Genomic DNA, 26,416 nt, shown 5'->3' with positions numbered 1-26,416 from the left:
AGCGCCGCGCCCCCCCCCCCCACCGGGCTGTCGGGGGAGGGAGAGGCGAAGCAAGCGCAGATTCTGTTTATAAATCAGTTCTGGAGCAGACACAAGCCGGCTGTGAAAAGCACTTTCGAAGCATCAAGTTCCTTCCCTTGACGAGATGTCAAAACATCCCCTGCCACCCCCGCCCCGGCTGGGGGCACCCGGAGCCGACCGGCCGCGTGGCGCCCCCTCCCCGCCGCGCGGAGGAGCGCGGCTCCCCAAGAGCGCGTCCAATTTCCTGCCAACAGCCGTTCGTCTGGGAGGAGGGGAGCCGCGGAGAGACAAAGAGGCAGCGCGCCAGACGAGGTGGAGCGGGCGGCCCTGCCACGCGGAAGCCGCGCACCCGCGGAGGCGGGAAAGCTGGCGCGGCGGACTGCGTCTTCTTTCCGGAGGAAGCGGGGCCTGCCGCGCCTCCCCCATTCTCCGACCGTGAGTCCGGCCCCAGGAGACTTGCAGCCCGCAGGTCTGGGCTCGGAGCTCCCTTGGGGCTGGGCCTTCGGGCTGGCAGCCGAGCGTGGCGGGGCAGTCCGCGCGTGCCCCCTGCTGGCCGTGCCTCTAACCGCGGGTTGCGGGCACCGGGCCACACCAGACCCCGGCCCTGGAGACGCCCCAGCCCGCGCCCACAGCTGGACCCGGCCGAGGCCTGTGGGGCCAGCCCCCCGGAAATACCCACCGGGCCGCCTGTCGGAGCTGCTGTTGACCCACTCCAGGCCCGCCCTCCTGCTCCCACGGGGCTCCCCGAGGGGCCGAACAAACATCCGCTGGCCTGGGAGCGCAGTCTGAGGGCCTCCTTACAGAACCTAAACCTGCATCACCCAAATGTAGTGTCAATCATGGAATTTTGGATTTTCTAATCCCCTGGCTATTTTATCGAAATCGAGGACATGTGACCTGACAAATGTAAGAATTCTGTGGGGACCATCGAAAGTCTCACTTGAAATTGGGCCCTGCTTTAGAAATTCCCTCAGAGGGTTGCCCTCTATCTTGGAGGGTATTGAGTCACTTTGCAGATGAGGAAACAGGCTCTGAGTGTTTAGGTGATGTGCTCATCCGTCTCCTTGCTTTCATCTCTTTACCTGGAAGACCCATGTAGGCACAGGGGGTCAACTCCTGTTGCCCAGAGGTCCTGGAGCCAGGCCAGGCAACCACTGGCTCCCTGTGGGCTCCTGCTCTGTCCTGCCACACACACCTGCACTTTGCGCCTGGCCCACCTTCTCCAGAACCCCTTTCTCTCTCCCTTCCCTTCCTGATCAGGCTTCAGAAGCCCCACACTAGCCACCCTGAGAGGTCCTCGGTCAGGAAGCGTGCCCCTGAGCTGGGAAAGCGGTCTCCAGCTAAAGCACTCGGCCTTGAGCTGGTTCCTTTATTCAGTAGATGCTGGGAAGTTCAGAGGACTGTCTGCACCAGCCTCGGTGAGCTGGCTGGTTGAGTAGCTTTCTCTGCCAGTGCCTATCCCCATCCCAGGGCAGAATAAAGAAACCCAGAGTGCAGAAAAGTGGTTTATTTGTAAAGAAGACTACTGCAGTAGGAAGAAGAGACAAGGCCTGAGGAGCACTACACAGATATTGGGCCAGATTCTGACTACAGTACATATTTAAAAACTGGGGAGAAAAGATCAGTTGTGCTGTTACACTAGGATGCTTGAGGGGGTTCCTGTAGACTTCTCTCTGAGGGCCCCAGCCTCTACCCCCACCCCAAGGCATTTGCCAGCCCTTTTGACAGTAGGGAGCCTAGAGGAGGGGGAGGTTGTGGGGGGGAAGTTCCAAGATGCCAGCATCTGTACTCCCACTTTGTCCTTAGGCTCACAGCCCCCTAATACACATACACACGGCTTTTTAGCTCCAGTCTTTTGAGGCTTTTTCTTAGTTTGGAAGAAGAGGTGTCACTTTGCCCCAAAGTAATAATAGCTCTCCTACCTGCCAACCTCTGTTGCCCAGACAGGACCTCCCACTTCTCCAGGCTAAGACATTCTGGACTTGGGGGTCTATGAACCCATAGGGGGTGACTGACCATGACCACCTGGGCCAAGGTTGGGGGGTAGGAATGAGGAGGAGGCAGAAGGAGTCAGAAACAGGAAGTACAGAGCGTGGTGGGGGCCCAAACCTCTGCTCAGCTGGGCAGTGGGAAGAGCCCCTGGGCAGGAGGCCTAGAAGTTCTCATAATGGTGGGAGAAGTGAGTCCGATCCTGCTTGTTGATGAGCTGACAGGCCTTTTCCACATTCTTGGTCATGCCAGGCGGGCCACAGCTAAACACCCCAATCTTCCGGACCTGCTGGGGGAGGGAAACGTGAAGGCTAGCTCGGTGTTCGTGTCAAAGACAGGCAAGAGTCCTTGGTGAGGACTCCTTCTATGTTTCTGATAAAGGTGTGCTTCACACCATGTGTGGTGAGGTATGGCTCAGTGTGTTTACATCAGCTCAGTTTTGGTAGACTTGCTCTGTGCGGGTCCAACCTCCACCCCCTCCAAGGCATCTGTCAGCTTCAGGTACATGATCAGTGTTTCTGATAGGGGCTGGGTTAATCAATGTTCCAGTTAAAGGCTAGCTTACTGTCTCTTTGAGGGCTAGGCCATTATTTATGAGAGTAGTGGCTAGCCCAGTGTTCATGATAAAGATCAGTGTCTAGGGTGAGGACTGGCTCAGTATTCATGGTAAGAGTAGCTCTTGAGTTTATGGTAAGGACGAGCTCAATCACTGAGCTGTTCCTTCTGGACAGGCATCATGGCTTTAGAAGTGGCAAGTCCCTGTGGCTGCTTCCCCCCTTCACTCCTCAGAGTGACCCCTACTGTTTTTCTATTCCATTATCCCCACTTATCTCCTGGGTGATGAGTTCTCCTCAGCAGTCAGTTCCTTCCCTCATGGAGCTGGGTCGGGAGGTTTGCTCAGACCTCAGGTGATAAATGCCAGGAGAACCTTGATGTGGGGTGGGACTGACCTGCGGGTGGACCTCCTGCAGGGACTTGAAGAAGGGCTCGAAGGGGGGGCGGCCAAAGTGGGTGATGGAGCGCAGGCCCGTGAACAGACTCCGGTTCAGCACCTTCTGGAAGTGCCGCTCACAGATGTACTGGGGGCACAGGGGCAGGTCAGGCCAAGGACAGTCAGGGTCCATGCCTAGCCCAAGCTAGCCTGCAGCTCAGGAGACAGAGAACGGGGTGGCGAGGGAGCTGGAGGCTGAGGATCAGGACCGCCATCTCTGTACCTCCTGCCGTCTGGACCTGGCTGTCCACCCACCGCCCTGGTCATCTGCCTCACTCCACCAACCCATATCCCCACCTAGCCGCCCCGGCCGGCCGGCCCTGACCTACCAGCATGGTGGTCCTGAGGTCAAACTTCTCAGCCAGCTGGGTGATGTAGATGTGCACGGACACCAGGTCCTGGCGGTCATTCTCCTCCACCTCCCGGATGATGTCAGCCAGCCACTCAAACTGCCGCTGGGTGCGCGTCACCCAGATGAAGTAGATCTGGGGACACATGGCGAGAGCTCAGGACCTGGCTCAGCTCAGGCTCCCTGTATCCCAGGGATCTCCATAGGAATAGACCGTGGTCAGCTTGTGCCTCTCCCCAGACACCCTGCGGAGATGGAGTGCTGCGGGGCCCACAGAGCCAGGCTCTGGGGCGGGAGATGGGGGTTACCCCAGGGCATGGAGAGGTAGAAGGGAGTGATAACCTGAGGTGATGAAAAAGGACACTTGTCAAGTGAGCTGAAGGTCTGATGGGGTGGGAAGCAGCTTTTTCACACGGAGCCTGCCCTGCCGCTCCCTCCAATGGGCCCTCCTCAGGCTGCTAGGCTCCCAAGCAACCCTAGCCCAGAGGGATAGGGTTCCACTAAGGGGCAGTCACAGAACAGCCTTAGGGAAGACCCCGCTGGCTGCCTGGAGCAGATGGGAATGGGCTCCAGGGGACGGAAGTTGCCACAGAGGGAGCCACCTCCAACTTCCGAAGAGGATGAAGCAGGGGCCATGTGGGTTAAGAAGCAGAGGCAGAGTTGGCACAGATGGAGGAGCAGGGGAGCTGCCTGGCACCCTCCGAAAGCTGACAGCACATGGGCTGGGCCTCTGCCGCCACATTCCTGTGCCCCTGACTCAACTGCCGGGCCCAGGGAGAAACAAGCAGGGGCCTGCTACCAGGTCCATGCTGGGGTGAAGGGACCTGGGATGGAGGGGGCCTGAGGGCCTGGGCTGTGTTCCTGGAACCAGCCCAGCCCACCAGCCCTGCCTGGCCACCTCCCCTCTTCTTCCTCTTGAAAGCAGAGCCAGTTTCACTTCTGCCCCACCCCAAGTGTTCCTTTCCTTCTCCCAAGCTGATAATGCTCCCTTCAGGGGCTGGCCTCCTCTGTAAGACAGAGTGGGTTTCTTTACCCCTCTCCAACTCTGTTCTTTAGGGTCTGAGGATATCCTGACCCCTCTGGTGTCAGGCCAACTGGGCCTTGCCCGGATCAGGCCCAAGAACAGAGGCAGGAGAGACAGGCAGAGATGGACACAGTGATAGGGAACAGGGACCATGGGTGAGCAGGAGGAGAGTGCACTCACCTTCTTACAGAACACTTGGCAGCTGACTGATGACTTGAAGACCAGGTCTTTGAGGATGGAGGCAAAGGGGGTGACCCCAATGCCCCCTCCCACCAGCACTGACACCTCAAACTTATGCCACTCCTGGTGGCCCTCTCCAAATGGTCCATCAAGGTAGAGCTGCAAGAGGAGGAGTGGGTTTGAGTTAAGCTCCACCACCACAATAGTTCTGAAGCTAGAAATGGGAGGCAGGGAAAGGCAGGTATGTTTATGGAGTGAGGAGAAAGGGGGTACCATGGCATTATTTGGAAAGACCAGTCTCTAAATTGGGAGAGGAGAGGAACACAGTGGGGAGCCTGGGGATGCAGGGCCAAGGCCTGCTAAGGGGATGTGGGGGCGGGTAGCTCATCTGGCCTGGGTCTGGTCACCTTCGGGTATTTAGCACAGCCATCTCCCGTTGGAGGTGAGTAGATCTCCCTGAGCCGAGTGGTCCAGGGGCCTGCTGCCCGGATATGCAGGCTGAGTGTATCCTCATGGGGTGCAGAAGTCAGTGTGAACGGGTGGTACTCAGTGGTCCCCAGAGCCAAGCAGGCGATCTGCACCCACTGTCCCGACTTGTACTCAAAGCCTTGGGGCCGCTGAAACTGCAGGTGGGTGACTCCTGAGGAAAGGAAGTGGGCAGGAGGCTGCTATGCAGGACCCAGCAGCACTGTGGCCTCCAGAAGGTTCCCCCACCTGCAGCCTCAGCTCTCCTTCTGGAATATGCCAAGGCCTCCACCCATCAGAAGGCATTACTCCCCTTGGGCCATGTCCACCCTGAGGAGGGGCAATGCAGCACTGGTGTTGGTGGTCAGCAGGGAAAGGAGCAGCCTGGCCCAGGCTCCTCCTCTCTGTTGTGAGAGAGGCTCAGGTCCCCTGGCCTTGGCTTCTCTTGCCAGCTCCCTTATCGTTGCCACCTCAAGGCCCCTGCCAACTCCACTGGGCCAGGCCAGGGGATTGCAAGGTCCGGGATCTAGCACTGCCCTGTGGGCTTTCTCAGAACTACCCAGCTGGCCCCCGACAGCCTAGAGGCTGGTACCTGAAGGCAGCAGCTCCGCCTTCACCACGCTGATCTCCACCTTCTTCCGGCTCAGGCTCACCAGCTTGTCCCCCACATAGATTAGTGCCGGGACCAGGAAGAAGATGTGGAAACGGGGCAGCTGGATCAGGCCGAAGCTGCCGTGGATGATGAGCTAGATAGAGTGAAGAATTCGGCTCTGACCAAGCCATACCCACAATAATGTCTGTGGCCGGCTCAGGCCTTAGTCCCTTGCATCCTCCACACACCCCACCCCACCCCCACAGGCACCCTCCATCCCCACCTATCCGTGTACCATACTCCCTCCAGGTGCCCAAATCTAACCAGTCCCAACCCCAACCCCATCCTATGGAGCACCCATGACCAGTGAGACTATTTGTGCCTTCCCGGCACCATCTAAACCAGCCACATTGACTCTCACCTGGTCTCCTGCAGTAGCTTCCTAGCTGGTCTTCTACGGGGTTGCCCACTGTGACCCATTCTTTTCAAGGCAGCCAGTGTGACTTTTTAAAGTTCGTTTTATCATGCCATCCCAGCTTAACACGTCTTAGTGGACTTCCCATTACACCACAAGGTCTTGAGATGCTCTGGCCTCTAACGTGGCAAGTCCTCTCTGCTTTAGGACCTTGGCACCCGCTGTTCCCTCTCCCAGGAAAGCCCTCTCCCTGGTTCTTTCCCTGGCTACCTCTGTCTCATTTTTTTAAAAAAATTGTTTATTTGAGAGAGAGAACAAGAGCATGAGTGGTGGTGGGGGGGGAAGGAACAGAGGGAGAGGGAGAAGCAGGCTCCCCGCTGAGCAGGGAGCATGACGAGGGGCTCAATCCCAGGACCCTGAGATCATGACCTGAGCCACCCAGGTGTACCCCTCTATGTCATTTGTCAGGGCTCAGCAGAAACGGCAGCTCCTCAGGCCTTCCCTCGGTCCTCTGTTATATCTCCCAGTTAACTCCCATCAGAACACTTGTCATCATCCACACTGTTTAATCATTCATTTACGTGTTTCTGTTGTTTTCCCCGGTGGAGGGTGGGTGTCCCTTTTTTTTGCTACCATACTCTCAGCTCTTAGCAGTTACTGCCTGGCACCATACCAGGTACTTAAAAATTGTTGAGTTAATAAAAGAAGTTTCCCCAATTATCCTCTCCCTTTGGAGACTAAGAACACCTAACTAGTCCTCCCTTTTCCTTGAAATACCTGACAGGTATTGTCTAGCTCTGGTCATTTCCCCAACAAGCTGGTCTAACACGGTCAAACACGACTTGCCCCCATGCTTCCCATTTGCTTGCTCCTAAGTCTGGTCAGTCTGGCTCCTGTTTCCACCTCTTCTCAGGACCTGCTCGCTGGGGCTCACCTGCCCCACGAGTGGCTAGACCCCAAGGTCCCCTTTCATTTGCTCCCACGGCTAGCCCTCTGTGGCACCAGCAACCGCCCACTCCTTGCCACGTGTGCTGCTTCTCTGGGGCCACTCACTTTCCATCTCCTCCACTGGCTCCCTGTTCCTTCTCCCAGCCCTGATCCTTCATGTTGCTCAAACCTGATTTTCTCACTCTCTGCTCTCCTCTGTCTATGCTGTCCCATGTGACACAGCCCCTCTGCTGAGCCACAGCCCCTCAGTGGCCACCGCAGCCCACACAGGTCCTGCCACCACCTAATGCCCTGGGGCCATCCACAGCCTGTCCCCTCTGTGCCCTGAATCATTATTTCCACCTCTGTACCAGTGCTCATGCCCTTTCTTCTACCTGGAATGCTTTTCAGATTCCACTCTGCCTTGTCAAATCTTAGCTTACCTCTCCTTAAGGCTTGGCTCAAGTCCCATCTTCTCCCCAAAGTCTTCCCTAACCAGTTTGGCCCAAATGAAACTCCCTTCAGTGAGCTACTATAACTCACTGTTTGGAACACTCAGCTCAGCAGTTAATCCTATATTGTCTGCTCATTCTGATCATTTCAAGTTAATGGCACTTATCTCTGCAGCAAATCCTAAGTTCCTGAGGGCAGAGCTTTGAGTGCCCCCCCCCCCCGCCCCTCCACTGAACAAGTGCATACTAGACCCTTTGACAGATAACTGTTAAACTGAACTCTGGCTCCTCTTTCAGCTCTCCTTTTCCCCAGCTTAGTGTTCCTTTGCCCACAGGACTAACTTAAACCTCTCTGGGCTCTTCCCTGAACTGGCTCCGGTTTCCCCAAGTTCCTCTTTCATTATGGAGCCCACACCCACCGCCAAGGCTTCCTGAGCATCAAACCAGGCTGAGAACAATGTCGGGGTGACCTCATACTGCTCTGTTTATACATCCCATTTGGTGTTGGCTCTACTTTTAAACCACAAAACTACTGCAGATTCATGGTTGGCTGAGGGCTGGGGAAGCTATCCCTGCCCTCTTCTGCTTGGATCAGGAGCCTGGACATCCTTCTGCAGGGTCGACTCCACACTGGGGTCCTTTACTTGTAGCTTCTCTTTCTGCCCCAAGTCAAGTGGCCACACCAGGGATAAATGGGAAGGAAGTGGGTGTTTCAGCCCTGATATCCCCCCCAGGTGAGACTCTCCTAGCGGCCAGGTCTAGGACTGCCCAGCAGAGGGTCCTGCACCTTTCTGAGCTGCTGACTTCCCTGCTGGCAGGAAGGGTGGCTCTGAACCCCACTGATCCCCAAAACCCAGGAATAAGTCAGAAAGGGGTCTTGGTCTCAGGGAACCAGTCTGGCCACTCTTCTGGGTCTCCCATCGAGTTAAAAGAAGCTGCTTTTTCACCAGGAACATCATCTCCAGCCCCTAACAGAAACAGTAACCCAGGATGCTAGGGCTCCACCCTAGCAAGGGTGGGTAGGGAGAGAGAAATTAGCCACAGCTTCCAAAGAAGGCAGAGATTTCTTTGGAAACAAACATCAGTTCTAGGAAACGACCTAAGCCAAGGCTGGGTAGTCATCTTCAGAACCGTGAAGTGCTGAGCCTCGGGCAATAGGGAAACAGACTCTCTGATCAGTGAGGACAGAACTGCACCTGGGAGGAGGCAGGGCAGCCCCCCGGGTGCCAGCCTGACCCAGGCCATGATGGACTGTCTCCCTCTGTCTCAGGACTCTGTGCAGTTCTGCCTGGAGCCAGGTGACAGATGGCAACCATCTGGGCTCTGTGCTTCTGTATGCTGGCAGCCAAGCTATCATTGGTGGGGATGCTGGGGCCTTGGGACTTAGTTTAGCTTCTCAGCAGGCCCTCAGGTGCTCTTTAGGGAACTGCCTGTGTCCGTGAGGAAGGCAGGCCAAGCAGAGCCAAGACACAGGCACAGATCGGAGTCAGCTCTGGATCTAATTAGCTGACACAGCTGATGGCAAACTCAGGGAAGGTAAAGGGAAAGGACAAGAGAAGGGAGGGAATGTGAAGGAAGGGAGGCAGGAGCCCGGGTTAAGAGAAGGAAAGGGAACAGGTAGTCTTAAAAACCCATCTTATCAACAGTCCAAGTGAAGACATTTTGAGCAAGCTCGTTAATTCTACAAGTGGCATTTCGCTGGGGAGGGTGCTGACACCCCAGAAAACAGGATCAGAACAAAAGTGGCAGAACCAAATTAAGATATGTTTCTCTCAACAAAAGGGTGATGCTCCTGTGAAGGTGGGCAGTCCACCCAGGAGCTCACACCAGCCACCGGAACTGGGGAATGACTGGCTGGGCAGAAACAATGTGCGGGCATCTGCAAGGAATGAGTCCAGCCTGGTAGGGTTGTCACTGCCAGACCCATGCCAGGGCATCTGTCTCCCAGGCACTGCATCCCCGGGTCCGTCTGCTTGACAGCCCCCCACTATACTCTCCAGCTTTGAAGTGAGAAGTGGAGGGGATTCCTGAAATGCCTCAGGGGATGGAGAACTGATGTCTCAGCCCTCATGGCCTCCCTGGGATCATCCTGCCAAGACCCCAGTAGCCCTCACCAGCACGTAGAGCAGGATGTAGAGGTGGTGGGTCAGCCAGAAGCCCCGGAAGCTGTGGCGCCGGAAGTGGTGGGAGGCGAAGACATACATGATGGCCAGGACCAGGAGCAGCAGGACCCCCGTGAGGCCTGCAAAATGAACATGGGTTGAAGGGCAGAGGAGCGGGGCTGTTCTGAGGCTGCCATGGGTCAGGGTCCCCGTCCCACTTCATTGCTCCAGGTGGGGGCCGTGGAAGCCCAGGCTCCTCCTCTGTTCTCGCACACCACTGATCATAGGTGCCTTTGTTTCTACAGACTCTGCTTACCCCTCCAAGGCCTTGTCCCGATTGTTATTTTTCAAGTACCGGTATCATTTGTTTCGTCTGTCACTTCCCTGACTGTCAGGCCCACAAGAACAGGGACCAGGCTGCTGCTGGTTCAGCACAGAATCCTAGCGCCTCCTGGGGGCCTCATATAAACGTGTACTGACTGAATGAACGCACGGGGCATCTACTCTGGGCCCTCTGGGTCAGACTTTGGACATTGCAGGCCCCGCCCCCATGGAGTCAAGACTCAGTCTATGATCCCGTAGCCGCGGCGTGGCTACCACAGCATGAGCTGGGGCCATTAGTGAGCAAGCGCGACCACCTGAGCCCCCTGGGTTCAGCCCAGTGTTGGTGGGAGGCCCCTCCTCTCACAGGGGATCCCAGACCCGGGGTACACAAGAGAGCAATACTAGATTCAGGACGGGAGTGTGGGGCCAGAGAATGGCCCCTCAAGCGATCAAGGAGGAGCGAGGCAGAAATTACGAAGATTCGAGCCCTGCAGTATGGAAAAGCAGAAGTGAAGAAGGGATCTAACCAAAGCCAGTAAAGGCCTGAGCAGAGAGGAGGGCATAATGACAGCCTTATCCACACTAAATCCCAGTGTGCAGGAATTAGCAAGCACTCTGAAGTTCAAAGCAGATTGTTTTAGGATTAAAAAAAAAAAATGCTGTGTTTCACAGAGAGGAGTGTAGAAAATGTGTTACCCCAAGGAGGAAACACACTGAAAATATAAATAGGTTCAAGAAGCTTTTGAATAGATTCACAGCTAATAGTTCTAAAATGGGTGATTATGGGGAGTTAGGAATTTGTCCCTAAACAGCTCCTGTCAAGACAGACTACAAGAGGTGGGGGGCTCTGCCTAGTTGGGACAAACCAGGTCCCTCCACCATGCAGCTGGGGCACAGCTATTCTTCAAAGCCACTGTCATGGGAGGTGTGTATGTTCGGGTGGGGGGAGAGGGGGTCCACTCCCATTCCACAGAAGGAGGATGTTCAGAGTTGGGGCAGGAGCCCAACCAAGCTTCCAAGAGAATGACTGGAGAGCTGAAGCTCCTACTGTCCAGGGGAGTCCTCAGGACCAGAGGGCAGAGCCTGGCCCACCATGAGAGCTGAGTGAGTGCTAGTGGGCTTGCCTCATGGCAGATCGAACCCAGAGCCCAGAGCTCAGAGCCAGACCCAGAAATTTAGAGCAGAGAGGGCTCTCACCTGGCACAGTCTGGAAGAACCACCAGTAATACTTCTGGGGAAACTCAGACCTGTGGAGAAGGAAAAGCAAGGAAGGATGCTGAGAAGAGATGTCTGGGACTTCCAGAAAGAATCCTCCAGAGGAAATACCCCAACCCAGCCACCAGTCTCCCTTTCTGCCCAGTTGGGCACAGGGCTCTGGCTGGTCATTGTCTGTCCTATAGCCTGGAAGGTGATTCTCCTCTGAGCCAAGAGAATTTCCCCCACCTTGACACACACACACACACACACACACACAGTGTTGCCCACTCACTCACCCGTCGTCATGGAAGAGTCCAGGGAAGAGGCAGGAAAGGACGCTGAGTGGGCTGATGGAGAACAGGTACACATTCACCACATGGCCCGCACTGTGCAAGACTAAGGAAGACCACACAGGGTGGGAGTGAGCCAGGGGCAGCCTGGTGGGGGCGTTCAACCCATTTAGCCCAAGTTGGAGGACTCCAGCCACCCAGCCTTGGGGGCCTGAAGGACCCTAGGGGCCTGCACCTCTGATCGCTCATCATCTTCCTGTCCCTCCCCGTCCCCACCGTGCCCCCATATATACCATCGATGAGCACAGTCAGAGGAGTCTGAAATTATACCATTAGAAGTTCATTCTTTGGGTTTCTCTCACAGATAATGTTTTACAACACAAAAGCTGGGAGAGATTGCACATGATGTGCCCTCGTTCTGGGGTGTGGGTAACTTGTCAGCTGGAGGCTGGTGAGGTGGCCCTGAAAGCATGGGAAGGGGCCCGGGGGGGCGGGGGGTTGCTCCTGGGCTCACTCCACACCACTGCAGGGCCAGCTCCATCCTTCTGAGAAGGACATCTAGGGCTTACACGGAAGCACAAAAGAAAGGAGGGGCAGGCAGCAAGGGAGGATGTGGACAGAACCCCTGGGGCTCCGGGGCCTTGCCTGTGAGGACGATGGCCGTGGAGGCAATGAGCCGATGGAAGTCCACGGCGGCGTCGAAGGGCACGTAGCGGTTGAGGAAGGTCTCTCGCAGGAAGGTGATGAGGTTGCGGCACATGGTGAGCAGGATGTAGGAGAACATGAAAGAGATGCTGGCGGCCGTGCCCCGGGACAGGATGATGCCCACATGGGTGGTGTCCGTGATGCCCGTATGGTGAGCCCCAAAGGCGTAGTCTGTTGGGGAGCCCAGGCGGGTAAGAGGGGAGCAGTGTGGAGGAGAGAGTGCTGCTGAGAGGCACCACCCCTCCGTTCAGGCAGGCCCCTTGCACCCACAGGAGCCCCGACCCCAGAGCTGCCCACACTCACAGTAGGCCCGCTCCAGGAAGAGGCCCCCGGTGATGGCGTAGAACACGGCCACGCAGCCAATGTGGCGGCGGTAATTCTCGATGAAGCGCTTGAACTGCTGCAAGGTCTGGTGGCGCCGGCCCCGTTGAAACTTCTCCCGGTGAGCCTCCGTGAACAGCAGGGGCTGGAATGATGTTACCCTGGGGGATGGGAAGTCTTGGCTCTGGCTATGCACCCCTGCATAGGGATAGCCTTGCAAGTGCTCACTTGGTCAGTTCGTCCCAGGGGATGCACTCCCTCTAGCCCAGTTCCCACTTACACTCAGCCAGCCCTCTCCCCTCCCAGTCTGCAGCTCCGTGTTCTTACCCTGCTCCATTCTCACCCTTTACTGGAAGCTCAGAAGACACCCCCTTCCAGGAAGCCTGCCTTGACTTCCCAGGCAGAGGTGAGCACTTCCTTGAGCTCTGAAGCCCTTTGCTCTGAGCACTATTGCAACGTTCATCAGTGGGACACTGTAATTATCAATGTGCCAGACCATCTTGTCAGACTGTGATCTTCCTGGGCATGAACTATACATCCGGCCTGCACCCCGGCATGCTAAAGGGATGGATGAACCGCCTGGGCTTAAGGAGAAGAGCAGGCGTACTTCTTGCCAAACCTCCGTCGAGTCTCCTGGGGAGGGTCTGTGTCCATGGGGCACTGCAGTCTCTGTGCTGCCCACTCCACATCAGCACTGCTGTGGGGACAGCGAGCACTCACGCTGGGGAAGGGACTAACAGGAACAAGAGAGAGAGGATTTTGGCCACCTGAGCCACTCGATCCTCTGCTGCCCCTGGTCTGTCCTCAGACGGATTCTGTCGAGGAAGGGTCAGAGCTCTCAGGCAGGGGACAGCAGGATTCCCACTGAGACCTAGACAGAGAATGAGTTAGATCCTGGGGATACACACACAGCTGAGCCCTTCACAAGGGCATCTGACCCTGGCAGCAGGCTCTCTGCTCTTCCTGGTGCAGGGCTGGGTCTGCCTAGAGCAAGGAGCCCTTTCTTCTAATTTGCATGAAGCCACTACGTAGGCTGGTAGAGCCGCTGATCCCAGGCCTTCTGGGGAGAGAAAAGGCAATGCCCCCACCCGAGCCCTCCCTCCGACATTCCCGGAGGAGGACTCACCAGATCCTTTCCTGGCTGATGTAGGAGGCTCTCCGGCAGAGGTCCTTGATGACTTCCGGCACCTCCACTCCTGTAACACAGAGCAACAGCTCAGGGCCCAGAGCCCAGGAAGACCTGGCACTCACCCCATGCCCATACTGTAGAGGGTCCTTGGCCAGTACCCTTGGCTTTGGGTGTCCCAGCCTCAGCCTGTGCCACCAGTGGGAGCCAGACCCAGCCATGAGTGGGCAGGGAGAGGGCCTGAGACAAAGCTGGCCCGGCAGTGTCCCCTGGATGCGTGTCCACCTTCAGCCCCACTCCCGGGACTGGTATCAGGCTTATGCGGTAGAGTTCAGGAACTGTGTGCAACCTGCCCGCTGAGACCATCCTGCCACAAAAACCCTGCTAAACCCTTCAGCTTAAAACCTCCTGGGAATTAAATGTAGCTCTGGGTGGTGCATATATGGAGATCACCAAAAAATTCTTGCCGCCTTCCTGTGTCTAAAAAAATGTTCATAATAAAATGTTGTGGGGAAAATACTCTGCCATGAGCCACCCATTCCTCTCTGTCTGGGTTGAGCACTGAGGGGCAGGGCAGGACTGAGCTGCAAAGCCATGTTCTCACAGGAGGCCTGAGAATCTCCAAGTCACTTCCAAGTGCTAAACCAGTCTTGAAGATTACCCTGGTCTACAGCCCAGAGGGCAAAAGTGATTAAGCTGAATTTCATGAAATCAGAATGTTTACAACAAAGTACAGGTATTTATCCCTCAAATTTTAGCAAACAGCAAGTGTGGCAAAATGGTAACAAAAGGCAAATCTAGGTGAAAAGGGTAAAGGGACGCTCCTTGTGCTATTCTTGTAACTTTTCTGTAGGTATATTTAAAATGTTTCATAGTAAAATCTGAAGGAAACAACAAGGCACAACAACAATTAAAAACAAAACAAAATAGGACTCAATGCTACCCTTCTACATAATCCTCACTCCCCCAGCCTGGTCTTCTACCCCAGGGGCTGGATGGATGTTCCTGGGACTCTGGCCTGGGCTTACCTCCAGGCACCTGCCCCTGCTCTGCCCTCAGGCCCCGGTGCCTACTGCCCTCATTGCCTGGGAAAAGTGAGAGGCTGAATAATCAGGAGTGCTGGGTCTGCACTCCACCAGCTCCCCTCCAGCCCTGGGCTGTGTGAGCTATGTCCTGCCCAACTCACCCCTCTCCCCCATCTGGGCTGCTCAGCTCCCCTGGGAGGGGCTGGGTTTGGTCTCAACATGCCCCAGTGAGAAACTGTGAAGGTACCATAACAGCTCAGAGTAGGCCACAGAGAGTCCTGCTACCTGCCCCTTCCTCACCCTGGCTCTAGCCCCCACCCACCTGAGTCAGACACAGGTGGGACAGGAAGTAGGGGGAAGGACAACAGAAGTGGGTCTCTCCATGCACTCAAGCAAACATTAACTGAGCACTCAGCCAAGGGATATAAAGGCAAACAACCCCCCAGCCCCCCACCCCCCTGCCACCAGACACCCTGGCTCAGGCGAATATGGCCTGGTTAGGGCTGTAACAAGGAGACACTGTTTGCCTGGACCTGGGCACCCGGCACAGGGGCCTTTGACAGAGAGCTGGGAGAAGCAGATTTCTATCTGCTGTCCCACACCCCATCCTGACCCTGCCCACCCTGGGAGCAAAGCTGCATTAGGACTTTTGTGGGCCCTAGGCACTGTCACCTTCCTAAACCACTTCCGCCCTTAAAAAAAAAAGTATATACATATATTTATAAAAGATAAATATTTTTTACAACTGTGTCAGTATATTAAAGGATATAATCCAGGCTGGATATATTATCACCTATTCATTATTATTATATTCATTCATTCTTCTGATTTTAAAAGAGATTAAAACATTTCTGTAGGCTCCTAAAAGTAGGTGGGCCCGATGCACTGTGCCTGCTGTGTCTAATGGTTATGTCAGTCAGCCCCAAGGCCAGGCCACCCCACCTTTGACGCAGAGCTGCGTGAATCGGAGCTCGCTGTCATGGTCCCGCAGCATGAAGTGGAAGTCCTCCCACGTCAGCTCCTCCTTATCCTGGAAGCCAGACTCCCGGAACATGGACTCCACCACCTCTGTTAGCTGGGCCTTGGACAGGCAGTTGTTGGAGATCTCGATGAAGGACCTGGGGTCAGGGGAGGGAAGCCATCAGGCCCTGAAAAGAAGCCTGAAGCCTGGACAGGAGGGCCTACTGGCCATCCCACCAGGCCTTCAGAGTCCACATGGAAGGGCCCCAACTGGTCAAATCCCAAGCCCCCTCCTAGTTATAACAGTCTTCGGCTATATGGCCCCAGCTCTTTACCCTCCTGCTCCCACCTTCATGCCCCTTCTTCTTTCCACCAGCAGTCCCTGTCCTGGCCCACTCTTCTGGCCATGCCACAGGACCAACCTCAGCATCCTGATGAACTCGTCCTTGGAAATGAGACCATTCCCATCAAAGTCATACATGCGGAACATAAGGCGAGACTTCTCCTCAGGAGAGCCTGGGAGGAGGAGGACCCCGTGAGAGCCCCAACCTACCTGCCTAAACCCCAGGCTGGCCAGAAGGGGCCTCACATGAGTGTGACCCACTGCTGAACACAACAAGGGGTCATTGTGCTTCCTGAGCTCTACCTGGGTGCTCCCAAATGTCGGCCGTGGCTGGAGACCTGATCTGGCACCTTCCCATCTCCAATGGGTCAGCTACCCTTCAGCTTCAGTCTCTAGCCCCTTCCATCTTCTCCTACCTGGACAATCACTCCCTTCTCCCCTACCTTTCATGAAGACCACAAGGATGTCCAGAAACTCCCGGAAGGACAGGTAGCCATTGCCATCTTTGTCAGCCAGGGAGAACATGGACTCCACAAACATGTCCTGGGGCTTGAGGCCCAGGGACTCGGCAAACTCAGCTCTGCTCAGCTCGCAAGTCAGGGCCTCCTGTACCTTCTGTGATGAGTCCAGGGGCAGGGTCCCTGCATCTGCCTGGTCGATGTCCAGCACCTGCACTCGGGCAGCAGCAGAGGGAGACAAGGTTTCCTTGATTTGAAGTCTGGCTGAGGCTTGTAGGAGGCACCTTTTCCAGGTTTCTGCCCAGCACCCTGTCTCCTGAGCATCTACCCCGTGCCCAGCAGGTAGTCCCTGGGGCCATTTCTTCTACAGAGCCCTGGCCCTCTGTGTTAGCTCACTGGACCAGACATGCACACTTGACCCAAGCAGACGATCTGGAATGGGGACTAAGAGGTCCCAGGTCTGTCTTGACCTGAGCACAAGAAAACTCAAAAGTGGTGGACCACCATGTTCTTCCAAGTGCTCAGGGACACACACAGAGGGAAGTAAACACACAGAGAAAACAAGGCAGGCCAAGAGAGAGAAGCGAGTGACCTTGTTTGCTGGCAACTCTCCCTTTCCTCGCCCCTTCCAGGCCAGGTCACAGTCCTCCCTTTGGAATTCCTGAGACCATAGCCTCAGAGTCAACTGACCCTTTGTCAGTGCTAGCTTGCTCTTACACCCAAAGGTGTTTTGATTGAGAAAAAGCCTCAGCTGAGTTGAGAAAAAGTTGTGCTTGGGAAAGGGGAATTCTCACGGTAGGCTATCTTCAGCCCACCCAGGGGCTGCCCCAGCATCAGAACAGGCGGTGAGGGAAGCAGGCAGGCCTCAGGCCACAGCACCTATTTCTCCCGCCTGTCAGCCGGGGGCCCCCAGTCCCAACCCGGCTGTGGTTTCACGAGGCAAACCTTGTTGCTTCAAACAAGGAGCTTTAGTGGAAAGAGCCTGGGGCTGGAGGCAAAAGACTGGGTTCCTGTCCCAGCTCTGCCACCCACTTGCTGTGTGACTTCAGGCAAGTCTCTCCAGTTGTCTGGCATTCAATTTTTCTTACATGCCTTACTTATCTCACAGGGCTATTGTGAGAATCAACAAGAGACGTTGTATGGAAAACATCTTGAAACCTGGAAGTACTGTGCAGACAGAGAGGGTTGGCAGCTATCCCCCAGACACAGTAACACACCCTCACATCCCCCGCACAAGGAGTCCCCATAGCTCTGATGGGTCCTGAACTGAGTAGATGGATGTGCCCCAGCCCTACTTGGGCCCTGGCAATGAGTCTCCCCGCCTGGGGGTCCCGCCATTCTAGTGCATACTCAAGTTCAACAGGCTTGGGGAGTAAATGACAAGAGCCATGTGCCTGGCACATCGTAAATGACCATTAAATGGTCACTTCCCTCACGAATCCTCTCCCAGGCCAGCCAACCCTGCTCCTTCTCCTCAAACATTAATTTTTTTGGCCTTCTACTGGGCACCTCTGCTCAGTCCCCCCTGCTCCTTTCCTCTGAGCCAAAAATTTTTCACCTCTTTTTAAGTCCTCGCCAAATCTGACCCGAACCATGAGCGTCCACCACCTTTTCTGAACTCCTGCACTGCTTAGCTCCCGGCTCAGTTTTGTAGCCATTATTCTGAAGTGCTGGTTATCTTCCTTCCTGTGTTTGTTCTTTTTTCCCAGAGGGATGACGAACTCTTTGAGTGGGGCCTAGGCTGGATGGATCTTATCTCTTACCAAGTGTCTCCTCTCCACCCTTTTGGACCCAGGAGGCTTTATTTATGTGCCAGATATGGATGCAAGTTCCTTGCATTTCTCTTCCTGGCTTGTTTCCCCACACCCTCTCAGTAGTTCATGGAAGTCTGCAAGGTGGGCACCAATGCCCCATGGAGGCCTCTGGCAGATGCACTCCACCAAGGATGGGGGACCAAGGGTCCTCACTGCCCCCACACGACCCTGGGTTTCTGCGGGCTTTTGGCCAGGATGAGTTAAGTGAGGGCAGAAAAGCTAGAGAGCCCTGAGGAGCACGCTGAGCGACACATCTGCACGCTCAGCGACACGCTGAGCAGATAAGCTCCTGACATGGCCTCCCTGGAGTCCCACAGGTAGGCGCTGTGGAGCATCTCCTTACAGAAAGGCCAAGTGGTTGGGCCCAAAACGCAGCAGACCTGATGAGTAGTGTCAGGGCTCCTGACTTCCCTGGAGTCACCCCGCGGCCACCCTCAGGTAAGGGCACCGCCATAGGCGGACATGCAGGGACAGACCTGAGCCTAGCTACACACCTGGGAGAAAAGGTGCCTGAAAAAGGTCTCCAGGAGGTGGCTCCTCTGCTCTCGCGTCACAGCCGCCCTCATCAGCTCCTGCTCCCGCAGCTCCCACTCCTGGAACCTCAGCCCGCTCTCCTTCAGGGCCCCCCCGAAGGTTTTCCACCAGCACCTGCCGTTCTGCCTCCAGGTTAAATAGCAGCACCTACAGAGTGGCAACAGGGAGAGCAATCATTTGTCAGGGCCCCCTGGGGCCAGGGGCTTTGCATGGGTTTTGTCAGGGGCCACTGGGAAGAGTGCCCTTGTAAAAGGGATTTACTGTTATGTCCTGGGCTCGACGGGGTTCTGGGCTCGATTATAGGCACAGAGACTGCATTCAGAGACTCATGTCTGCAGCCATCCTTCCCTCTCTGTTCACACTGGAGAAGAGAAGGGAAGGTGGGGAGGACAGATGACGGAGGGGACTGGGAGCCAGACAGAGCTGAAAATCGGCCTCTGGTTGAGTTCCCCTCCAAAATCTCTTAACAATTCACTAGATCCTAAAATCAGGGGGCAGGAAAGAGGGCCTGGCTTCTTCCAAGGACTCCCAGCTAGGACCCACCGAAGCATCCTTAGATGGGGGGAGGAAGACTAAGCAGGAAGAAGGCACTGTGGAGATCATGTCACCCTACAGGCCCAGAGCAGGATGAATGTGTTCACGTTTCTCTATGAGGTACTACAGCTGGGAACTAGAAGCCAGAAACCCTGCCTGATGCAGTGCTCCTTCCCCTCCACCTGGCTGCCTCCCTGGCTATGGACCAGGAATAGGACCAACTGGGCCATACCAGGTCATACTCCTTGGGGATCTTGAGCAGGAGGGCGCGGCGTCTGCGGTTGCCGGACAGGATGAGGCTGACCTGCTGCAGGGGCCGCAGCTGGATGGTGCGGAGCACAGAGAGCCTGCCATCCACCACGCAGATCTGCTCGGGCTGCAGGTGCACCAGCACAGGCCGGGAGGGCTCCTTGTGGCCCTGCCATTCCAATGCTGGAGAGACAGGGCTCAGGGTCAGCTGGGGCCAGGACAAAGGAGGCTAGCTTAGGGCTGGAGTTAGGTCAGGGCCTCCGTAGTTCCTGGCCCTTTCTTGAGTACTGAGGGTCGTCCGCTCCCCAATAGTCCTGCTGTGCCTCTAGCCCACGTGAAGAATAACTACCATTTCCTGAGTGTTTACTGTGTGCCCAATACTGTACCAAGTACTTGGCATGAACTAGTTAATATAATCTTCATAAACTTTCATGAGGTAAGTGCTATTATTATTCCTGTTTTACAGATAAAAAAAATAGGGTTAGAGAGATTTAAAAAATCTGCCTAAGGCCCAAAAGCTCAAGTGGTGGAATCAAGATTCCAATCCTCCACCAGTGTGACTCTGGACCTTCATTAATTACTTCTCTGTTGCCTGAAATTCCAGTGTAAGATGCCACAAAGCATCTGTTGCCGAGGATTCTAGAGAGTCATGGTAAGCCTATGAAATGTAGTCAAGGCCCTGTGACTCCTCCCCATGAGTCTATCACATCCCCTTTATGTGGGACCACGGGGAGGATCTATGGAGGGTGGAGGACTCCAGGTCCAATTTCCACCTGATGCCTCCATGGCTCTTCCCACCTGCCCTGACCTGCTTGGAGGCCTAGAAAAGTGAGGCCTTTTCCTTAGGCTGCTGAGGTGGGAGCGGTCTGCAGCCCTGAGTCATGTCCTCCCCCGCAGCACCCTGGCCAGCTCCAGGCCTACCTTCCATGCCCCCCACGAGCTTCTCAGACATGATGCTCTGGCGGTTCTGGCCCTGGAGCCTCTTGAAATTTCTCCTTCGGAGCCGGGCAACAATCCAGGCACTAAGCAGGCTCACTGAGAGGGCAGAGGCAGGAGGATGCTCAGAGGAATGGTAGGAGTCTGAGGAGATCAGTGGCCCCTTTCCTTGGCAAGGCCCCCTGCTCTCCCCACCTCCTAGGTCGGCTCATTCATTATCTCAAACTGTGAAGCTCCCCGGTGCGGAGTGGGGTAGGGGTGGGGAAGGAGCTTTGGGCAAGATGCCAACACAGCCTCTGTTGCTTCCACCACTCAGTTCCCTTCCCAGCCAGAGACTAAGGCCAGAGTCCTTGTGCCAGAGACTGGACCCACTCTGCCATGCAGCTGGTGGACTCACACATAGCCATGCCGAATTCTAAGTCTCAAGCTAGTTCTCAACTGGCTCTCAAGCAGGGTTTGCCTTGGACAGTTTCCCAGGCCCAGGCTCCTGCAAATAACTGTGAAATACAGATTCCTTGTGACTCCTGACCAACCTAGGCCCTGGAGGGACCCCAGGAGAACAGGAAGGCAAATTTCGCTGGAGCTGACTTATCTGCAGGTCAGACACTTCTCATGTCCCCTCCTGCTCTGATGTTTTCGTCATGTGCCCAAAGAAACAGTACTCCGCATGGTCAGTTGTTAGAGATGAAACCACCCCACTGCCACCCCTTAGCTTATGCATTTCACCCAACACCACCCTGCCCATCACTTTTACCCAGGGGGAAGCAGCAGAGAGTCCCGATTGTGACTCCAAAGCCAAATCCACTGCCTTCAAAATAGTCCCACATGATGGAGGGACCACAGGCTGGCAGGCCCTCAGTGCTGAGTTGTCTTGGCTGCGGGCAGGGGTCTCCTGGGGAGACAGAGGAAGCTAGAGTCCTGGGACGTGCCGGGCCAGAGGCTCTGGCACAGAATCACCGAAGAGGTCAGAGTGGCAGAAAGGGTAGAGTAGGGGGGCCTCTGGGTAGCAGAGGGGTGAGAACTGCTTACCCCTGTCAGTATACCAAAAATGTGGTGTTTGCCTAGTGGGGTAACAAGTGGGGTCAAAAATGAACCTCAGCCCTCTCTCTCCCTCACACGCACATATGTACACACACACACACACACACACACACACACACAGCCCTTCCCTTGTCACTGCTGTGGGATTAGGCTATCCTCACTGCACTGGACCTTCCTGATACCACACCCACCCCAGGCTCAGCCCAGCTGATGGGAGCCTTCCTCCCTACGTCTCTCTGAGTCTCAGTCTTGCCCCCACTTGGGTACCCTCTGAAGTTGTGCAGAAGGGGACCTATACAGCCACATGTGGCCACCTTGGTGCCCAGAACCAAAGTTCTCAAGGGCAGAAACATGGCTCACTGCCTCCTTGGAGTCTACTGCCCAACCGCACCTGAACCAGGCCCACGGATGAGGAGGGATGAGACACCAGACCCCAGGCCCTTCCATGCACCCCCTGGTCACTCACCCATATGCCAGAAGAAGACATTGGGCTGCAGGGCACTGGGGTTCATGTTGGTGACAGCCACTAGAACATCCCGTAGGGAAGTGTTTCTGATCTCTGCAATTTCTTCCTCAGAGAACAGCCTGGGGGTGGGAGAGGTGGTGAGCTGCTGCATTGGGAGAGAGATGCCTGCTCTGGCCCAGGAACCCAGATGAGGAAAGAAACCCAGAGGGGCCGAGGAGTGTGGGAGGCTGGCTGGGAATCAAGGGCCCATGGGGCTGCTGACATTACTTGCAGAGGGCCTGGGGCCCAGGCCAAGGTGAAGTCTGAGGAAGGGACCCAGGCAGGCCTTACCCATTCCTGGTGTTCTCAAACCAGTAGCGGTCGCCATCCCGCAGCCTCACAAACTGGTTAAGGACGATGGTGCTGAAGAGGGGCCCGGGGTCCCCATGGCTCTCCAGGAGCCCCCCGGGGAGCAGCTCCAGCTGGGACAGGTCCTGGTTGTACAGGGCAGCTGTGGCCTCCAGCAGCTGGGCCAAGAAGGGACATGAGTGAGTGCAAGGACCTGGCACCCACCCTGGGGCAAAGAGGTAGTGCGCAGGGATCAGCCCCTGGGGTGATAATGATAAATGACAGTGACAATCACTCACTTATTATGCCCCAGGCACCGCTCCAAATGCTTTACACAAGTTAACTCATTTATGGGAACTCGCTCACAGATTCAGCTGCCTATTTTAGAAAGTTGAACAAAACGGGCAGCCAGTTCCCTATGTGGCTTGTGCTCAAAATGGTATGAAATTTGAGGGTCAAAACCAGTACAAAAGTTGGAAAGGTAGAATGATGTATTAGAAAAGGTTTCTATTCTTAGAGCTAAAAAAGTTTTTAAAAATCAAATCCCTGCATATACATTGCTTTTTGGAGACAGACTTCAACATTATATGAGCAGCATTTTCTACCTGACCTTTACTTTGTTCTTTTCTCTGCAATGTAAACAAACATTTGCCCAGCTTAATTCCAGTGAGGCCCAGGTAAGCTAAAGATTTGCTACTTTCGGTATGCCTGGTGATTCCTATCTTTATACTGATTTTATAAAGTTTACAAGCCCCATGTGTGTATTGCTTCTTCATCAGCCTTTCAATTCTCCACTTTCCAACAATCTTATAAAATGGTAAGGACGAAAGCAATAAAACAAGCATGCAATTGTAGAAATGCTACTATGCCAAGATGCTAAGGCCACCAAAACTAGTCTGTTGGCTGGCAGGCAATACCACTTTCCCAGGCGATAGCTCACGGTGTGACAGTTGACTCTCCAAAGGCAGCTTGAGTATCAGTGTATAAAAAAGTATAGCTTGTTCCTGGGTTGAGGACCTTCTACACCTGCTCAGATGGTTGTTGGGAAGAGCAAATGAGATAATGCCTATTAAGTGTGTAGCATGCAAGAGATGCTCAACAAACATTTGCTAGATCTGCAGAGTCACAAGATATACTGCCAAATCCTGCTGGTCTGGTAACTTCCATCCTGGTGTATGATACTGGGAAAAGCCACCTGGCTGAGTCCCATCCTTCTCCCCAGGGACTTGTCTCTAGTGTTTGTGTCTCACTGCCTCCCTTCCATGTCTTGGGCCAATGTGACTTGGGCCAATGTGCCTTGGGCCCTCCCACCCTGCCTTCTGTGTCCCAACCCCTCCTTACGGTATGGTTGCTCTGGGAGAGTGCAGGGTTGATGTCCTGCCATCTGGTAATGGGAGGAAGACCCAGGGCTGCCCTGGCCTTGGTATAAGAGGGCAAGCCCAGATCCCGGCCCCTTTGCAGGCAGCCAGCCAGGTGGTCTGTACGAGAGAACTTCAGGGGCCCAGGCCAGAAATCTGGGGATGAAATAGCAGAGAGTTTGAGGGAGCTCAGGGCCACCACAGCTCCACTATCCCAGGACCCAGGCTCCAACCAGCCCCAGGTGGGACCAGAATGACACAGAGGGAACCATGGTCAACACATCTCTCAGCAGTGAAAGAGTACAGACTCCCAGGCACCGACACTCCTCCTGGCCTGACACTGGAGCTCCAACAGAATCCCCACCCAGGGGCCAGCAGGGCACAGCCTTCAGGGACAGCCTCAGCCTCACCTAGTACATCCTCAACCACGACATGGTCCTCTCGCTCAGCGATCTGGGAGGCCATGCCCAGCAGTAGCGCGTCCACATCTTCAGCTCTTTGTAGGTTTGGATGCTTTGGGAATGGGGAGAGAAGATGGGGCTGGAGGTTGAGCAGCCAGGCTCTCCCCACACCACAATCCATGTCCTGGGCCCACCCAGTGCTGATGTTTGCTCTGAAACCAGCAGGCCATTCCTCCTCCATAGGTTGATTCCCCACTCAGGGTGAGTGATGTCCCCATCCAAAGCTCATGCTGCTGGGAGACAGGTCCCCACAAACACAAGGGATCTAAAACTTTACTTCTATTTTAGGAGACTTGACAGTATGATCAACAAAGACACTAGAACATCTAGGTCTTGGTCCTTGCTCTGTTAGTGAGCAGCTGTGTGACCATGGGCAAATCACAGGACCTTTCTGAACTCGGTGCCTTTTCCTTAATAAAAAGGGCATTAGGGATAAAATTAAATTAAGTTAAATTAAATTAAAACAATTAGGAGGATACTGAGGTCTTCTTCAATTCAGCTTTATGACTCTGATTCTGTTCTTCCCTCTTCTCCCTTTTCCTTCTACCTCTCTTCTCCTCTTGTGAACGCTCCACACAAAGTATCAGATTTTGCTTTAAATTATTCGTCAATGCTCTTTACCCACACTGGCCTGGTTTGGATGGGACAGATTATCCCTGATAATCTCAGAACTCTTCCTTCCTCCTTGTCCCCCCCTCAACACACACATTCACACATTGCCTTAGGTATATCTAATTGGGACATTTCCTTGGGGGGGGGGTGGGATGGCTGGGGTACTCCAAGGCCTATGGGGGACTTAGAACTATCAAGGGAGGAAAAAAAAACCTACAAGGAAGGAATGAATGTAGAGCCACACCTTCATAGGCCTCGCTGTCCCTCACACAGGCCTGAGGTGGAGGTGGAGGATTGACTTTCGAGCATGTAAAGCTGGCTGCCTAGGCCCTACTGCCCCCCTTCATCATACACCTCAGACACACACACACACACTACACACATACATCCACCCATATATGTGCCCCCAGCCCTGACCTTTCGGCTCCAGTAGCTATTGCAGACCCGGAGAGCTCTGGAGGTACTTGAGTTCCTACTGATGACCTCCTGGAAGTGACAACTGGCATTTCTGAAATGCAAGGAGCAGGGGAATGATGACTGAGGCCATGGGGTCCTAAAGTCAGGCATCAGCTCTGGTCTCCAAGACTGTACATAGCCAGGGGCCCAGGTCACATTTAAAACATTTAAAAACATGGGCCGCCTGAGTGGCGCAGTCATTAAGTGTCTGCCTTCAGCTCAGGTCATGATCCCAGGGTCCTGGGATCGAGCCCTGCATTGGGATCCCTGCTGTAGGGAGCCTGCCTCTTCCTCTCATACTCCCCCTGCTTGTGTTCCCTCTCTCCCTGTCTCTCTGTCAAAAAAATAAATAAAGTCTTAAAAAAAAACCATTTAAAAATGTGCCTAAAGCATGCACATGCTTCCCTTCCCCCATCTCTTTCTCCATCTCTCTATGTATATATTACTAAACAGCATGGGGCTCTGTTTAGAGCACCTCTTCTCTCCTGATTCCCAAAGAGTGAGTGTGTATATATATATGTGTGTGTGTGTATATATATGTATATACATATACATATATATGTTAAAACATTTTTTAAAGAGTTATTTATTTATTTGAGAGAGCAAGAAAGTACATGAGAGCAGGGAGGGTTAGAGGGAGAAGCAGGCTCCCCGCTGAGCAGGGAGCCCGATGCGGGACTCGATCTCAGGACTCCAGGATCATGACCTGAGCCCAAGGCAGTTGCTTAACCAACTGAGCCACCCAGGCGCCCCTATGTTAAAACATTTTAAAAGGATTTTTAATTGTTCTTTTGAAATTACTTGTCTATGGATAAGTCAAATGCTATGATTTCTTGGCTATGATTAGGCATATCCAAAAATTGTTCCAGAGTAAGAAAATCTAACCTATGAATTGGTTTTTTTTTTAAGATTTTATTAATTTATTTGACAAAGAGCGCGTGTGCGCACGCAAACGAGCAGGGGGAAGGGGTAGAGGGAGAGGGAGAAGCAGACTCCCCACTGAGCAGAAAGCTGGAGGTAGGGCTCAATCCCAGGACCCTGGGATCAAGACCTGAGCTCAGGGCAGCTGTTTAACAGACTGAGCCAACCAGGTGCCCCTAACCTACAAATTGTTTTAAATTATAATGCAATTATAAAAATAAACTGACATGTTTTGTTCCATATACATTTAATTAAAAATGTATATTTTTAGTTTAAATTTCCCTTTTCCTTATTTTGGAGTCAAAATTTCTCATCAGCTCTCACGCTTTTTTAATTATAATTCTCTAGAAAGGCTTGCAAGATCCAGGTCCTGTGCTTATAGTTAAAAATGCCCCCAGTGTAGCGTCAAGACCTAAGATTCAGACCAGCAGGCTTTGTGACTCACCCTCTG

At 54.3% G+C, this 26,416-nt stretch overlaps 1 protein-coding gene across 1 annotated transcript in view; it reads right to left on the bottom strand.

Moving 5' to 3' along the window:
- Positions 1 to 1,240: 1,240 nt before the first annotated feature.
- Positions 1,241 to 26,416, bottom strand: part of DUOX1 (dual oxidase 1) — a 32,111-nt gene continuing 6,935 nt past the window's right edge. Inside the window, 26 exon segments of the mRNA XM_025884142.2 lie at positions 1,241 to 2,296; positions 2,961 to 3,089; positions 3,331 to 3,486; positions 4,555 to 4,713; positions 4,962 to 5,194; positions 5,612 to 5,765; positions 9,520 to 9,647; positions 11,029 to 11,078; positions 11,325 to 11,424; positions 11,964 to 12,194; positions 12,327 to 12,505; positions 12,952 to 13,077; positions 13,471 to 13,540; positions 15,438 to 15,613; positions 15,878 to 15,971; positions 16,242 to 16,467; positions 18,565 to 18,696; positions 18,698 to 18,751; positions 19,371 to 19,570; positions 20,309 to 20,422; positions 21,078 to 21,215; positions 21,831 to 21,949; positions 22,161 to 22,336; positions 23,499 to 23,671; positions 23,926 to 24,028; positions 25,006 to 25,096. Of these exon segments, the coding sequence (XP_025739927.1) occupies positions 2,174 to 2,296; positions 2,961 to 3,089; positions 3,331 to 3,486; positions 4,555 to 4,713; positions 4,962 to 5,194; positions 5,612 to 5,765; positions 9,520 to 9,647; positions 11,029 to 11,078; positions 11,325 to 11,424; positions 11,964 to 12,194; positions 12,327 to 12,505; positions 12,952 to 13,077; positions 13,471 to 13,540; positions 15,438 to 15,613; positions 15,878 to 15,971; positions 16,242 to 16,467; positions 18,565 to 18,696; positions 18,698 to 18,751; positions 19,371 to 19,570; positions 20,309 to 20,422; positions 21,078 to 21,215; positions 21,831 to 21,949; positions 22,161 to 22,336; positions 23,499 to 23,671; positions 23,926 to 24,028; positions 25,006 to 25,096 (3,634 nt within the window). The 3' untranslated portion in view covers positions 1,241 to 2,173.

This window comes from Callorhinus ursinus, unplaced genomic scaffold (genome assembly GCF_003265705.2).
Source record: "Callorhinus ursinus isolate GAN/ISIS: 27379988/994484 unplaced genomic scaffold, GSC_fseal_2.0 scaffold25, whole genome shotgun sequence".
In the NCBI taxonomy this organism is placed as follows: Eukaryota; Metazoa; Chordata; class Mammalia; order Carnivora; family Otariidae; genus Callorhinus; species Callorhinus ursinus.
The sequence above is the reverse complement of the archived record's forward strand: the minus strand, read 5'-3'. Positions and strand labels throughout refer to the sequence as shown.